Source organism: Equus quagga, chromosome 2, assembly GCF_021613505.1.
Source record: "Equus quagga isolate Etosha38 chromosome 2, UCLA_HA_Equagga_1.0, whole genome shotgun sequence".
NCBI classification, from domain to species: domain Eukaryota; kingdom Metazoa; phylum Chordata; class Mammalia; order Perissodactyla; family Equidae; genus Equus; species Equus quagga.
In genome coordinates, this window is record NC_060268.1 from 114,629,946 (window position 1) to 114,644,406 (window position 14,461).

At 36.8% G+C, this 14,461-nt stretch overlaps 1 protein-coding gene across 1 annotated transcript in view; it reads left to right on the forward strand.

Annotated features, from left to right (window-relative positions):
* Positions 1 to 14,461, forward strand: part of CSGALNACT2 (chondroitin sulfate N-acetylgalactosaminyltransferase 2) — a 41,861-nt gene that overhangs the window by 10,617 nt on the left and 16,783 nt on the right. Inside the window, exons 2-6 of the mRNA XM_046654214.1 lie at positions 2,006 to 2,938; positions 4,491 to 4,707; positions 6,334 to 6,435; positions 9,709 to 9,887; positions 11,456 to 11,550. Of these exons, the coding sequence (XP_046510170.1) occupies positions 2,278 to 2,938; positions 4,491 to 4,707; positions 6,334 to 6,435; positions 9,709 to 9,887; positions 11,456 to 11,550 (1,254 nt within the window). The 5' untranslated portion in view covers positions 2,006 to 2,277. The remainder of the gene's footprint in view (positions 1 to 2,005; positions 2,939 to 4,490; positions 4,708 to 6,333; positions 6,436 to 9,708; positions 9,888 to 11,455; positions 11,551 to 14,461) is intronic.

The window sequence follows — 14,461 nt, forward strand, 5'->3', positions numbered from 1 at the left end:
AAAATAAACCTTTGTTAGTGACCCATTAATGGGTCATCATATCTCACAGTTTAAAATATTTTGTCTATATAAAGAAAAAACAATGAGGTACCTTATTAATAAAAGGTAGAGGTACTTAGATTACATACTGTTAGTTCTGTTATCAAGTTTCACTTCAAAACAGTTTGAATATAGTATAGTTAAATATGTATAATTTTATTAATAATTTATATAAGATTATGTCTCCACATTCTCAGTTTTAGTCTTTCTTTTCCCTAATAATTGGGCTGGTAATAACTTATAAATAGTTAAAAAGAGATACCTCAAAGTTTTATCTTTAAGTAATGAAGTGGTTTCTTATGCTAAGAGTTATGGTGTTGAAGCATGGTAAAGTCCTGGAACTAATATTAGCTTTGCATCTTTAATTTTTTTTTTTTCCTTTTTCTCCCCAAAGCCCCCCTGTACATAGTTGTATATTCTTCATTGTGGGTCCTTCTAGTTGTGGCATGTGGGACGCTGCCTCAGCGTGGTTTGATGAGCAGTGCCATGTCTGCGCCCAGGATTCGAACCAACGAAACACCGGGCCGCCTGCTGCAGAGCGCGAGAACTTAACCACTCGGCCACGGGGCCAGCCCCTGCATCTTTAATTTTTAATTAGATAGTTTTCTTAATACGAACATTTTTTTCTATATCACTTAAAATAAAACAAGATTTACAGTCAGTAAAACAGATACCATCATAGAAAACCTTCCTTGTGGTGAATTAAATTTTTCAGGATACTTGGTTATCATTTGGTTAACTAAATTAAAAAAAATAGCTAAAGGTAGTTAAGTCCATTGTTTGAACTTAACTTAGTCTGTAGTGTAAGAAGTTTGAATCTATCCTACATTTTATACAGGTGTGTGCCACCAAAAAAAAGGCGCATTGCAGCATTTTTCATAGAAGGCATCCAGGCTTTCCTGATCACTAAGAAAGTGACTAGGACTGATGTTCCCTCATGATCGTCTTCCATAGGTTCTGCTGCACCGGTAGAAACCATCTTGATTAAAAGTCTTCTGTGGTATCACATATCCTTAACAACCACTTCGTTAGAGTGGAAATTCTCTCTGCAGTGGAGGCCTCCCCTGCCTCTTGTCTCATAAGTTTAACCTTCTCTGTTTCTAGAATTAAGGATCCTTATTTTATAAAGAAACACAGAAGAGCTCACACAACTGGTTGTACTATGAACGATAGCATGTAATTTTGTAAATTTATAAATAGTTTTTGAATATTTTTCCTTATAGATAAACATTAAAATGTTCACATTCTTTCTTCATATAGACTCCAAACCTTTCCAGACTTGGAGGAAATCTGTTGCTGTGTATTACGGTGGAAAGATTATATGATGTAATGCTCAAATAATCTACTGGAGGACTTTGGATATAAAAATGTTTCTTAATGTGTTTTCCAGATGTCTGTGACGTTTTGAAATTGTCCCCCCGCCCCCCACTTAATTTTAAGGCTCTTAGATTGACTGAATTGAGCCATAGAAATTAATGAAGTAGAATACTTGAATTGAATAAACTGGAAGAAAATATCTGTCTCTAGTAAGCCAATATCAGTATAACAAAAATAATTTATAGAAACTCACTTCCCAAATGGCGATATGCTGTACGTGGGAAATGGTGTGTTAATTGAAATATTATGTTAATAAAGAGATGTAAGTGATATAATTTTCAAATAATTAGAGAACAGTAGAATCTATGTAACACAAACTATGCTAAACATAATTTTAATATTTCTTTGACTCATTCAATAGGTTATAGATGTGTAGACATTCCAGTTAAAGTATTGCATTATCATATTTTAGTGTTTTGTAAGATATTTTTCCTCATACCTTCTCCCAGCATTTACTGAATATTCTATATTAGCACCTCTCATGGTGCTCTACATGTAATAGTCACATAGCTAAGTGTACTGAAGCTGCTAACAATTTGATGTACTTAAAGAAACAAAGTTCTGATTGATTCTGATCTGTTTCTTTCAGAAAAGTCGCCACCCATATAATGGAATTTTATCTGATTCTATAGATCAGATTTCTTTATTCCGGATATCGTGGTAACAATACAGGAAGTACGCATTATTTATTTCTGCAAGTAGTCTTCACTGCTGAAGGAAGAAATTCTTTAAGCTACAGCAGAATTCTTGTTGGTACCTTTTATGGAAATCCTGATTTTATTTTTAATTTTTGATAACCTTTTGTTAAAGGTATGAGCAAGCAAAGAACTTACCTCATTAGGCAAGTCCACTTTTATTAGAATGCCTAGAAGAGGATTGATTCTTCAGACCCGGACCCATTGGCTACTGTTGGGTCTCGCTTTACTCTGCAGTTTGGTATTATTTTTGTACCTTCTGGAATGTGCCCCTCAGACTGATGGGAATGCATCTCTTCCTGGTGTCATTGGGGAAAATTATGGTAAAGAGTATTATCAAGCCCTCCTACAGGAGCAAGAAGAACATTATCAAACCAGGGCAACCAGTCTGAAACGCCAGATTGCCCAACTAAAACAAGAATTACAAGAAATGAGTGAGAAGATGAGGTCACTGCAAGAGAGAAAGAATGTAGGGGGTAACGGCATAGGCTATCAAGGCAACAAAGAACAAGCACCTAGTGATCTTTTAGAGTTTCTTCATTCCCAAATTGACAAAGCTGAAGTTAGCATCGGAGCCAAACTACCCAGTGAGTATGGAGTCATTCCCTTTGAAAGTTTTACCTTAATGAAAGTATTCCAGTTGGAAATGGGTCTCACTCGCCATCCTGAGGAAAAGCCAGTTAGAAAAGACAAGCGAGATGAATTGGTAGAAGTTATTGAAGCTGGCTTGGAGGTCATTAATAATCCTGATGAAGATGATGAACAGGAAGATGAGGATGGTCCCCTCGGAGAGAAGCTGATATTTAATGAAAATGACTTCATAGAAGGTAATGAAAAATGTGTTGGTCCATAGTTATGTTAGTGTGACAAAATGCTATTATTGTATCTTGGTAATATAAGTCAGTCATTGTCCACAATATTAAAACATTTATGTTTTTATCCACTTCATTCCACCACAAATTTGAAGTGGCTTTTTAGAAAAATTTACAAAGTGATCATAATAAAATAGAGAATAAGGACCAAGGAAATAGAATAAGCTTATATAGAATACTACTCAAGTTGAAGGGCTCTTAGGGCTGTGTGTGCATGCGTATATATTTGCGTTCCTCTCTTAACTGATCTTGATGTTCTTTTTTTATATTTTTAAAAATGTGTCAAGATTTGAAAAACTATTTGATAAAGGAAAGACAAAGAACCTAATTTAGTAGATTAGGGTTATTCTCTATTTTGAGGGGAAGAGAAGCACACGAAAAGGTTAGGGAGGCATACGTAGTTTCAAAAGCATATTTGACGTTTGAAAAAAGTAAAGAAATAAACTTGTTTTCCTAAGATAGACTGTAGAAAGGGCATGGGATTTTTGTATATCAAGATGGGACATGACTCAAAAATTGAGGAACACTTCTATAAATTTAAGATATTACTGATTGATATAAATGGGAATAATTGTAGATCCCCACCCATCTCCATCTTAATACCCCCTGCTAGATGTTTAATTACAGCTTAAAACCATTTTGGATATAAATCTTTCTTGAAAGTTCTCTTTGCTTGATTCTATAAACAATATACCACATGTAGATTTTTTGACCCAAAATGATCTTGGATATCACTTGCTGTACTATAATATAATACCTTGAGGCCTTTGGAGGCCATCAGGGAGGGCATTGTGCTTTTCTGTGGCATTTCAGCTGTCTTTTCTCTGTAGCCACCTCTTTTTTCTGCTGTCACTTCCTGTAATTTTTGATGGATTGTTTCTCTCAAAACTCTTCTAATTTTTCTGCAAACTTCCATACTTTTCTCTCAAAGACATCTCAGATTACTGTGTTTAAATCTATACTAATTTTTTTGGTCTGAATTCACTCTAGTCAGTATGTGTGTGTGTATCACTGCATTATTTCTTTATTTTTCTGTCTCCCTCACTCGACTGACCCTTCCTCAAAACTGGGACTCTGTAGCCCTCTTTATACCACCAGTGACTGACACAAAGACACTCAGTTAATTTTTGTTGAGCTGAACCAAGCAACAGAAGTTTTTACTCTCAGGTCTAGAATTTAATATTGCCAGAAATTATTTATTTATTTTCGTCCTATGGTTACAGTATTGATAGGCCCTACTATTAAAAAAAGTCATATGTAAAAAGGAATAATTGTCATTTGGAGCATACTTTATGGATTGAATATTAATATAGCAGAGCAGTGAACATTTTTTTAACCTCTCCTTTTCAAGAAGTAGTGTGACTGTACAGTGGGGATAAATATTTTCACAAATAAATAAAAACACTACAAGTCCGGTTTCATACTTTGAATCAAGTAAAATCATTATTCACATTGAATTTGTAATCTTTGCCATGGAGACATCTTTGTCCCTAACTCTTTCCTTTAGGTTATTATCGCACCGAGAGAGATAAGGGCACGCAGTATGAACTTTTTTTTAAGAAAGCAGACCTTATGGAATATAGACACGTGACCCTCTTCCGCCCTTTTGGACCTCTAATGAAAGTGAAGAGCGAGATGATTGACATTACGAGATCAATTATTAATATCATTGTGCCACTTGCAGAAAGAACTGAAGCCTTTGCACAGTTTATGCAGAACTTCAGGTAACTCTCAGGGCTTAATGATTTAGCTAAGCACTCCTAAAACAATCACATTCATGTGGGTTTATTTAGTTTATCTTCACTGAGTATGATTACTTAGAATTACAGAATAATTTTATAGGCTTTGGGGAACTTTATTTTTTTGGTAGTCTCTTTTTTCTTAAAGCATGTACAGTATATTGTGTTACTGATTATTTGAACTATTAAGTAAATTGAAGGTGACAACTATTAGAAACTAAATTTGGTGACCTTTATAATTGTGTATGAATTCATTTTAGGACAAGTTGAATTTTTAAAAATAATTTTATTGAGGGGCCGGCCCAGTGGCGCAGCAGTTAAGTTTGCACATTCCGCTTCGGTGGCCCAAGGTTTGCCAGTTCGGATCCCAGGTGCGGACATGGCACCACTTGGCAAGCCATGCTGTGATAGGCATCCCATATATAAAGCAGAGGTAGATGGGCAGGCATGTTAGCTGAGGGCCAGTCTTCGTCAGCAAAAAGAGGAGGATTGGCGGCAGATGTTAGCTCAGGGCTAATCTTCCTCAAAAAAAAAAATTTTATTGAGGCATAATTTACATACAGTAAAATCCACATATTCTCAGGATAGAGGTTTCATATTGTTTGAGAAATGTATGTACTCATGTAACTGCCTCCCCAATCAAGATATGGAAAATAGCTGTCTCCCCAGAAAATTCTCTTGAGAACAATTTGGATTTTAAAATTAAAATAGATTTTAGAAATACAAACGTTCAACTAAAAATGAGAGTTATTCCATCTTGGGAAGCAGAGACTTAACAATTTTTAAAAGAATTTTTTCCCTTTTTTTGGTCATTAAATTTGGATATTTTAAAATGCTAAAGTGTTAAAGAATTAACAATTATATATTAGGGTGACTGAGGGAAGTTTTGCTTTTTTGTTTTAATTTAATAATTGCCATGTTTTTAATACTTGGATCTGCTAGTTTTAATGCTTTGTAACCCCAGTCTTTATTCTCATGTTAAAATTGTTGGATTTACAAGTTAGTTAACACTATTCTGTAGCAGACTATCTAGAAGTCATGTCTCCAAATGAGTTTTGCCTTTTTGAAATAGCTCACTTGAGATCTGATTTCCTAAAGCATTTTTTTTATTGCCTTTCTTGGAATTGCCTTCAGATGCTACATTATTCTTTAATACTAAGTAACCTCAATTGTGGCAAATATTTATTCCTTGATGATAGTTATGATTTCTGGAATTAGCAAATCTGAAGACAAAATAACTCTTGACCCAAAACTTGAATATTTATTTATTTGGTTTTGAACTGATTGTGCCTATTTCCTTGAGTAGCTTATAATTTGCTTCTGAAGGCAATACCAAAGCAAAAGTTCCAAAAATGTTTTGAAACTTCTTGGACTGCTTCCATGGCCCTACAATGGTTGCATTCATTTAAACACATGCATTATGTGTTTATGTGATGCCTTTAACAACTCAGCAATATTGCCTTTTCTGTATTTATTTAAAGCTTCATGTGATTTCATTCTAAATGAGTAATGTCTCATTCATTTTCTTGTTAAAGCTTCATGTGATTGCTTTCTGAATGAGTAGTGCTTTATGTATTTTCTTGAATGAACTTTGTTTTTCAATTCTATTAGGGATGTATGTATTCATCAAGACAAGAGAATTCATCTCACAGTGGTGTATTTTGGTAAAGAAGGACTATCTAAAGTGAAGTATATCCTAGAATCTGTCACAAGGTTGGTGAACCATGTCAACATTGAAGTCCTTAATACATAACATTAGAAGAATTACAATTGCAGATATTTAATGAGTTAATAATTTTGAGTAGCTGCTGTTTAAAAGTTGGCTGAGCATGTGAGCGGTGGTCATCATAAGTTCGTTTCACCACTAGGCTCATTCATGCAACTCTAAATGACTTGTCTTCCCTTAACTCTTAGCAGACAGCCTGGCATGATCAGGGTGCTCGCTCTGCAGCCCTCTCACCTTCTGTGTATTTGCCTCCATTTCTTCATTCTGTTGAACTCTTTCCCTTTTTCTAAATCTAGTGCCTTCACTTTGATATCATCTCCTGAGCTTGTCTCTTGTCACCTTTCTTTCCTTCTGTTTCCCCAGATTCCTTCTTCTTGCCCTGCAGATGTTGCTTAGGTCTCCCCTATCCTAAAGAACCCCTCACCTGACTCTACAGTACCCAGTAGCTACTGTTAGGTTTCTGTCCTTTCACAGCTAAACTTCACAGAACAGTAGTTCTCTAACTAAGCAACTCACGTAGTACCTGGCAGATAGTAGGTGCTCAGAGGTTTGAATGAATGAATTAGTAATTCCTTAATACTCCATTATTAATTCTCTAGCTTCTCAGCCTTTTTCATCTCTAAGTTATGGACCCAAAGTTTTGATCTAACTGACTAACTGACAGCCTTTTCTCTGTCATCCTCTTTGATCACTTTTTTACATTTGACACCTAACCGGTATTTACTTCTTGAAACTTTACTCTGATGTTTGTAAAATATAAATATTTTGTAAATGTAAATATGTTATGATGTAAGATATTAGGTTGATTGTCTTTTCTGACCACACCAACTCTGTATCCTTTACTTGCTTCTTTACCTTTCTGCTAGTTGTGGCCATTCCCTAAGAGTCCAGATTTGGCCGGCCATTCTTCTCGAATCGTTCAACTAACATTCGAGTCCCACCGACTCTGTTCCAGGTACACTGCTCGGGAGTCTGACTGGGGTGGTTGAAATAGGACTGGGCACAGAGGAGGGAGTTGCAGTCCCTACTCCAAAGGGACTCTCAGAGCACCGGTGTATAAGAAACAAACATTGTCTTCTCCTCCCCCTACACTAGCTCCTCCTCCTGATGGCTCTCTTTCTGTTCAGACTAAGACTGTTCTCGTGATCCCCTGGACTTGATGACTGACAGCCAGCACCTTTCCCTCATTCTTTACCCCTGATTAGTCAGTTCCTGCTTACTACATGGGACCTCTTTTCTGTCTGTTCCTTGCTGCTGCCACCACCCTAACCCAGGTTCCTCCTCCCTCCTTTTCATCCTTTCTTCTCTTCCCTTTTTACCATTTTTGGGTCACCTACTAAGTGCCAAGCACACACATTAGTATTACTGAGGTTCTCCCTGCAATAATCAAGACTCCTCTGTGGCAAATGATGGAAACCTATCTTGAATTTGCTTAAGGAAAATGGGAGCATTATTGAAGAATCTTGGATAACTCCTAAAATTAAAGGGATTACTACAACCAAATTTGGGGAAGAAAACCAAAACGGCTTTGTATCTTAGGGACTGAAACCAAACACTTGAATACCATCAAAATTCTCTTGTTTTCTTCTTTTCTGTTTTTCTCTGCATGTTGACTTCATTCTCCTGTTGCAGATTGACTTCTTCCACACATGAGGTATATGGCTGTTGGCATCTCTGGGCTTTGCATCTTCTTAGCTTTGCCATCAGAGAGGAAAGAGCTTTCTCCCACATCCAGTTGAGAAAATCCCAGGGAAGGACTTTTGCCCACCCTTAAGCCAGTGATCCTGGCCAGGTGGGGTGGGAGTACTGTGATTGGCCCAGTTGGAGTCTGGTCCCCGCCCCTAGGAAATTACTGTGGTTGGGGTATTCTGTGATTATTCCTCCACTTGGTGCTGGGAGTGTGAGATGGTGATTGGCGGTTTCCCCAAAAGAAGAGAGAGATTTATATCCTGTAAGAGGGGGAGTGTGGGCACCCACAGCCTTTGGAGTCTACTCCATGCACTATTTGAGCCTTCTCTTCTCTCTATTTGCCATTCTATACTATTAGAGGAGTAATCTAAAATGTTCCTTTTTTTGATCCAGCTATACCCTAGTGCAGCGGTTCTCCAGCTTTAACATCAGAGTCACCTCGAGTGACTTGTCCTAAGAGAGAGACAAATGCTCAGTTCCACCCCTAGTATCTGATTCAGGGGTTGGGTGGGGCCCAAGGATTTGCATTTCTAACATGTTCCCAAGGGAAGCTGATGCTGTGGATGCAAGGACTTCACTGTGAGAACCACTGCCCTGGCAGGAAAACCCTGACTCTTCCTTGCTTTTAGGACACTGACCAGGTTCTTTAACTTCTCATGGAAGATGATCCTCAGTCTGACACTTTTATGGTCTTCTCTCATTCTTCCCATTTTAGGATCCCTCTGTTCCAATCTGATTTGTTTGATCCCTGTTCTCCAAAATGCTTTCTACCTTCTTACCTCTTTGCTGTTGAGAATAATTAATTGGAATGACATTTACACTCACCACTGAATTCAGGACTTTAACCAAGGCATAACTTAATTCCACTTCTAACATCTTCTCTAACTACTCCAGATAAAAGCAACCTTTTTTCCTCAGAACTGCTGTTTATTCATTCATTCAGCAAATATTTACTGAACTCCTACTTTATCACGAGCACTGTGTCCACAGTAATGAACAAAACAGCATCTCTGCTCTCATGGGGCTTACATTCCAGTGGGAGAGACACTCAAACAAAGAGATCTGGTGGTACTGAGGAAAACAAAGCTAGGCAAGGGGATAGAGATTAAAGAGAGGGAAGTCGGGGCTGCTCCATGTATGGTATGAGGGAGATCCCTCTGATAAGAGGACATTTGAGCAAAGATCTGAAGAACTCTAGAGAAGAGTGCTCTTTGTATGTATCATTCATGTGAAATACATTATTTATTACCAGACATTATGGCTATTTTTCCATATGTATATTTCTTTTCTCCCCAATAGTTTTTTAAGATCTTGAAGGCCAGTGGCCCCTCAACACTTATTAACCTTATACAACCAGCGTGTTGCCTCAAATGTGGGCATTTAGTGAATATGTGTCCCTGATGACAATCATACACATGAAACTGATGGTTTCGTTTCCCTGTGTGAATGTAGAACCAACATAATAAAATATCCGAACTATAAAACATATTTTGTAAGTTGTGTTGAAGGAAGAGAGTTGTTAATCTTTAAGTGGCACTTATTATCATGTGTTGTATGTTCTTTCCTCATAGTGAGTCTAATTTTCACAATTACACCTTGGTCTCATTGAATGAAGAATTTAACCGTGGACGAGGACTAAACGTGGGTGCCCGAGCTTGGGACAAGGGAGAGGTCTTGATGTTTTTCTGTGATGTTGATATATATTTCTCAGCCGAATTCCTTAACAGCTGCCGGTTAAATGCTGAGCCAGGTGCGTAAAATGTTGGTAGATGAGCTGAGCGTAGAATTCAGAAAACTGTCAGCATGTCCCATATTTTGAGTCAAGTTAATGGTATTTTTTTAAAGTTATAGTAGGCATAGTTTAACTGGAATATTAAGTAGAAAAGTGAAAATTTGCCCCTCTGAAATTCATACCCCTTGTTCTCTTGTTGCCAAATTCCAATGTCTACGTTTGAATGCAAATAAACAAACGCAAAGAAATAAAAAGCCTTGCAGCTGACAAGGAGGAAGCAGCACCCCATCAGAAAAAGAGCCAAGCAGACAGTGTGGAGATGTGTGAGAGTCAGAAGCACTCTACCTCAGGCGGATGGAGCCGGCACACACACAGGCACGCACACAGAGGTCTACATTACAGATAGTGCTTGGTCTCCAGACTATGCATTTTGGGATGACTTGCTATACTTTGCTTTGTGTTGTAGATAATTTTTGAAAATGTAAGAGCAAATGACATTTTTATAAATCAAATCTTATTTTAAAGGTGAAAAGAAAGTTTTTCTGTATTGAAAAATCTCATAGTAAATCTTTTTTATGTAGAACTATTCATATCATGCAAATTATTACATTCTTATTATTCAGTTTGCTTAGGAATAATTGTCAGGAACTCTCTGAGAGCCTAGTGAGTAAATGAGGGTTAAGTTTACTTTGTTACAGCAGACAGCATGAAGTTCAGAACGTGGAAGTTGAAGGAGACATATTTGCTCAATGTAAAAGAAATATTTTTATATCCAGAAATAGATCTCTCAGAAATTGAGTTCCCCATCCTTAAGTGGGTTTTAACGAAGGTGAGATGAGCATCTGCTAGGAATCTTGTAATACAAAGGCTGCCACATTACTTACAAGGTCCTTGACAATCACTGAGCATTTCATATGATCACTTCTGGTTGAGGCTAGTCTTAGCAAAGGGTTCTCTATTGAGGGGAGACCGGCAAGTTAACCTTTGAGGGACCTTCAGTACTAACAATTTGAATGCCAACGACAAGGCCTTCTGTAGGCCTTCTGTCAAGTATTTTTAACTCTTAATCTTCCAACTTTTCCAGATCTTGTTCAAATCTGTCTACAGTTCTATATTTTGATTATATATATCCATTGTACAGTATTCTTTGGATTTACTGTTTGTATGATTCATTTTGAAGAGCGTATTTAACAGAAGTTTCTAAGTTTCTTGGTGATTGTCAGAAGTTAACCTACATCTATGACTGCTAATGAGTGAAATAATGAGTAATAAATGGCTCACCTAGCTGAGAGAATACCTTTGCGCATCTCCCCAAAGTCAAAAGGAATAAACATATAAAGCACCCTTTAGTCGCTTTTTTCTCTGTTCTTTTGCAGCGTCATAGTTTCATAGTCACCTACTGATATGTTATAAAATCATTGTGTTCATCAAATCAACATGATATTCAGTAGCTTGAATATTGATAGAATAAAATCATTATATGTGACAAAGAGACTTTAATATAAACTCTTATTAGATATTGCAGTAAAGATCAGTCCTTCACTTTACGGCTTCTTTGTGCGATCTAAACATATTTTAATTTATAGGTAAGAAAGTGTTTTACCCTGTGGTGTTCAGTCTTTACAACCCTGCCATCGTTTATGCCAATCAGGATGTGCCACCGCCTGTGGAGCAGCAGCTGGTAAGACTCTTACTGTCAGATATAAAAGGCCTCACAGATCCTTGCTAGGTTCCTTTATGTGTTTCACATGTAGAAAACAAAGTTTCGGTAAAAAAACTTTAGTTATTATAAACAGATTTTCATCGTCTCTCCCCATCCCCAAATGCTTTCACATTTATTGTTTGAAGAATTGTGTCATTCTGGTGGGGGGTGGTGGTGGGGGGGCGGGGAGTTTAGGCCACAGAGAAAAGCTTTATGTTCCAGAATATGAAAATTTTACAGTCATTTCTGCCAACTTATTTTTAGTAATGCTAAAAATAAATTTTAAAATTAAAACTACTAAATAACTAAGAAGGAATAAGATACCGTAGGAAATTACTTAGTCATGGCATGGAGGTGCTGTATATCGACCAAGTTATACTTAGATAAATTTTTTAAAATTTTTAAATAAACTTACTGTGTTGGAATAATTTAGATTTACAGACAAGTTGGAAAGATAGTATAGAGAGTTCCTATACTTCACCTAGTTTCCCCTAATGTTAACATCTTACATAACCATGGTACATTTGTCAAAACTAAGAAGTTAGCATTGGTAAGTTACTGCTAACTACACTGTAGATTTTATAAGGATCTCACCAGTTTTTCTACTAATGCCTTTTTTCTGTTCCAGGGTTCAGTCCAGGATAGTATATTGCATTTAGCCTAATCTTTATTGTTAACATTAAGAAAAAATGGGAACAAATGAACTAAGTTAAGATGTTAAAAACATGAAAAATAACTTTGAGGAAAGAAATAAAAGCAGAAATTAAAGAACCAAAAATAATAGGTTGACAAATATAGGAGCTGCTTCTATATGTGCAAAAAAATTCTTTGTAATAAAGTGGGCAGATTTAGGGTGAAAAGGAAAACAACATTGGAAATTAGAACAAGAAAACGTTGAGAGAAATGAGTTTTATATAATGGGTATAAAAAGTTCTAAATAAAAGGAAAGATTTGAGAATTTATAAAATACTAACGTGAGCGAAGTATATGTTAGTGTTTTATAAAAGCTCATGTTAGTATTTTATAAATAAAAGATAGACGTTATGAAGAGACTAAGAGCTATTTAAAAAATTAGAACAGTTATCATAAAATTACCCTGCAGGTACATAGATAGAATGTTTTACTGGTGAGTTTTTCCAAACTTTCAAAGAACAGTAATATTAGTGCCATATGATCTACTTATATTTTATGAGGCCAGCATTATCTTCATACCAACCCATGGCAGAGCATGTACACACACATACCCCTCTACCATCTCTGTAGGCCAGTACTGCTTAGGAATATGGATACAAATGGGATTAAATGGCAAACCAAGCACCACATCCGCCTTATCTGACACTCTAAATCCTTTGTAAAAATGAATTATTAAAAAGAAGTCATATTAGTGTTGGAAAATGAGAGAAGTGCCATTTGTAGATCTAAATTTTGAGAAATTTCTGTAAGATGGCAATAGTTGGCATAGGGTTAATGGAAGAGAACTGTCTGGGACGTATTCAGGAGAACACTGAAGATGAGGCTGCCTTGCATCCTCTGAGCTCAGAGAAGACAGAGTGGTGGAGTACATGTGCTTCTCTGGGGGTGTGCTGAGCAACAGGTACCACGGGGATTGGCCCACAGGCTGAGGCAGGGTGTATGGTCCTTGGAGCTAGAAAGTCAGGGTAGGGTCCTGGGAATACTGAGTTGTAGGTTGGATAGGGAGCCCCAGACTCAAAGGATGAGCTGCTGTTAGCACTTTCTGCCTGAGACCACGTTTGGCCCCTCCTCTGCTATTGCCGTAATCATAGTTAACAGCCATGGATTTTTGAACAGTGATTTTTGAAACAAAAATGAGTAGCAGTTAACCAAAACTAGCCAAACATTTGAAGGAAACCAACACTATGAAAGAGAGGCACCACATTTTAATAAACAGAAAAATCAACACATGATAATATGAATACAGATAGAAAACAACTTTAAAATAAATATACCTTTAGGGAGATTAGAGAAAACATTAAATTCATAAAACAATATGTGTTGTTAAAAAAGAGTCAGAACTTGGAAATTGTGAAAATATAAAACTCAGTAAATGGGCTGAATAGAAGAACGGTCACAACTGAAACAGATTTGTAAACTAGAAGATAAGCCAACTGGGTGCATAAAGACCAAGAGAGAATGTGAGAGAAAAATTGAGACATGGGAAATCAGTCCAGAAGCTCCCAATTGTTTGATAGGAGTTCTAGAAGGGAGAAAAGAGAGAACAGATTGGAGAGGCAAGGAAATGGAAGAAAACTTCAAAGAACTAAAGAAAGACAAGTCTTCTGGCATTTGAGAACAGCAGTTAAGGGATAATCCTAATAGATTCCAGAGATACCAAAAATAGCAAAACCTAGCTTGTCTGTAAAGGATTAAGAATCAGATTGGCATTTGGCTTCTTCTTGATAATGTTGGTGCTAGGAAACCATAACACAATACTTTAAACACTCTGAAGAAAAATAATTTTGATTTTAGAAGTTAAATTTGACCTACTATTTGAGGGTAAAAGAGACATTTTTTAACATTCAAGGACTCAAAAGTTTATTTCTCACAGACCTTTTCTAGTTCAGCAGAATAAGAAATGAATACATTAAAAGAGGAAGACCTGAGAATAAGAGTGATCAACAGCAAAAACCCAGTAAAAGTTTTGTTTAACAGTTGTTGATGACACACATAATAAAAAAGAAATTAATAGCAATTTGGGATTAAAAAGTCAAAGGGTATATACATGGTAAACATACATGTATTCTCTAGCTCTGTCTCCTGAGAGGGCCCGGGAGCAGTGACATCCCAAGAGTAGCAAGCACACCCAGCTCCCAGACCTTAGTGCTGGGACAGGAAATAGAGGAGCCTGGAGCATCTTATAGCTCCAGAAAGT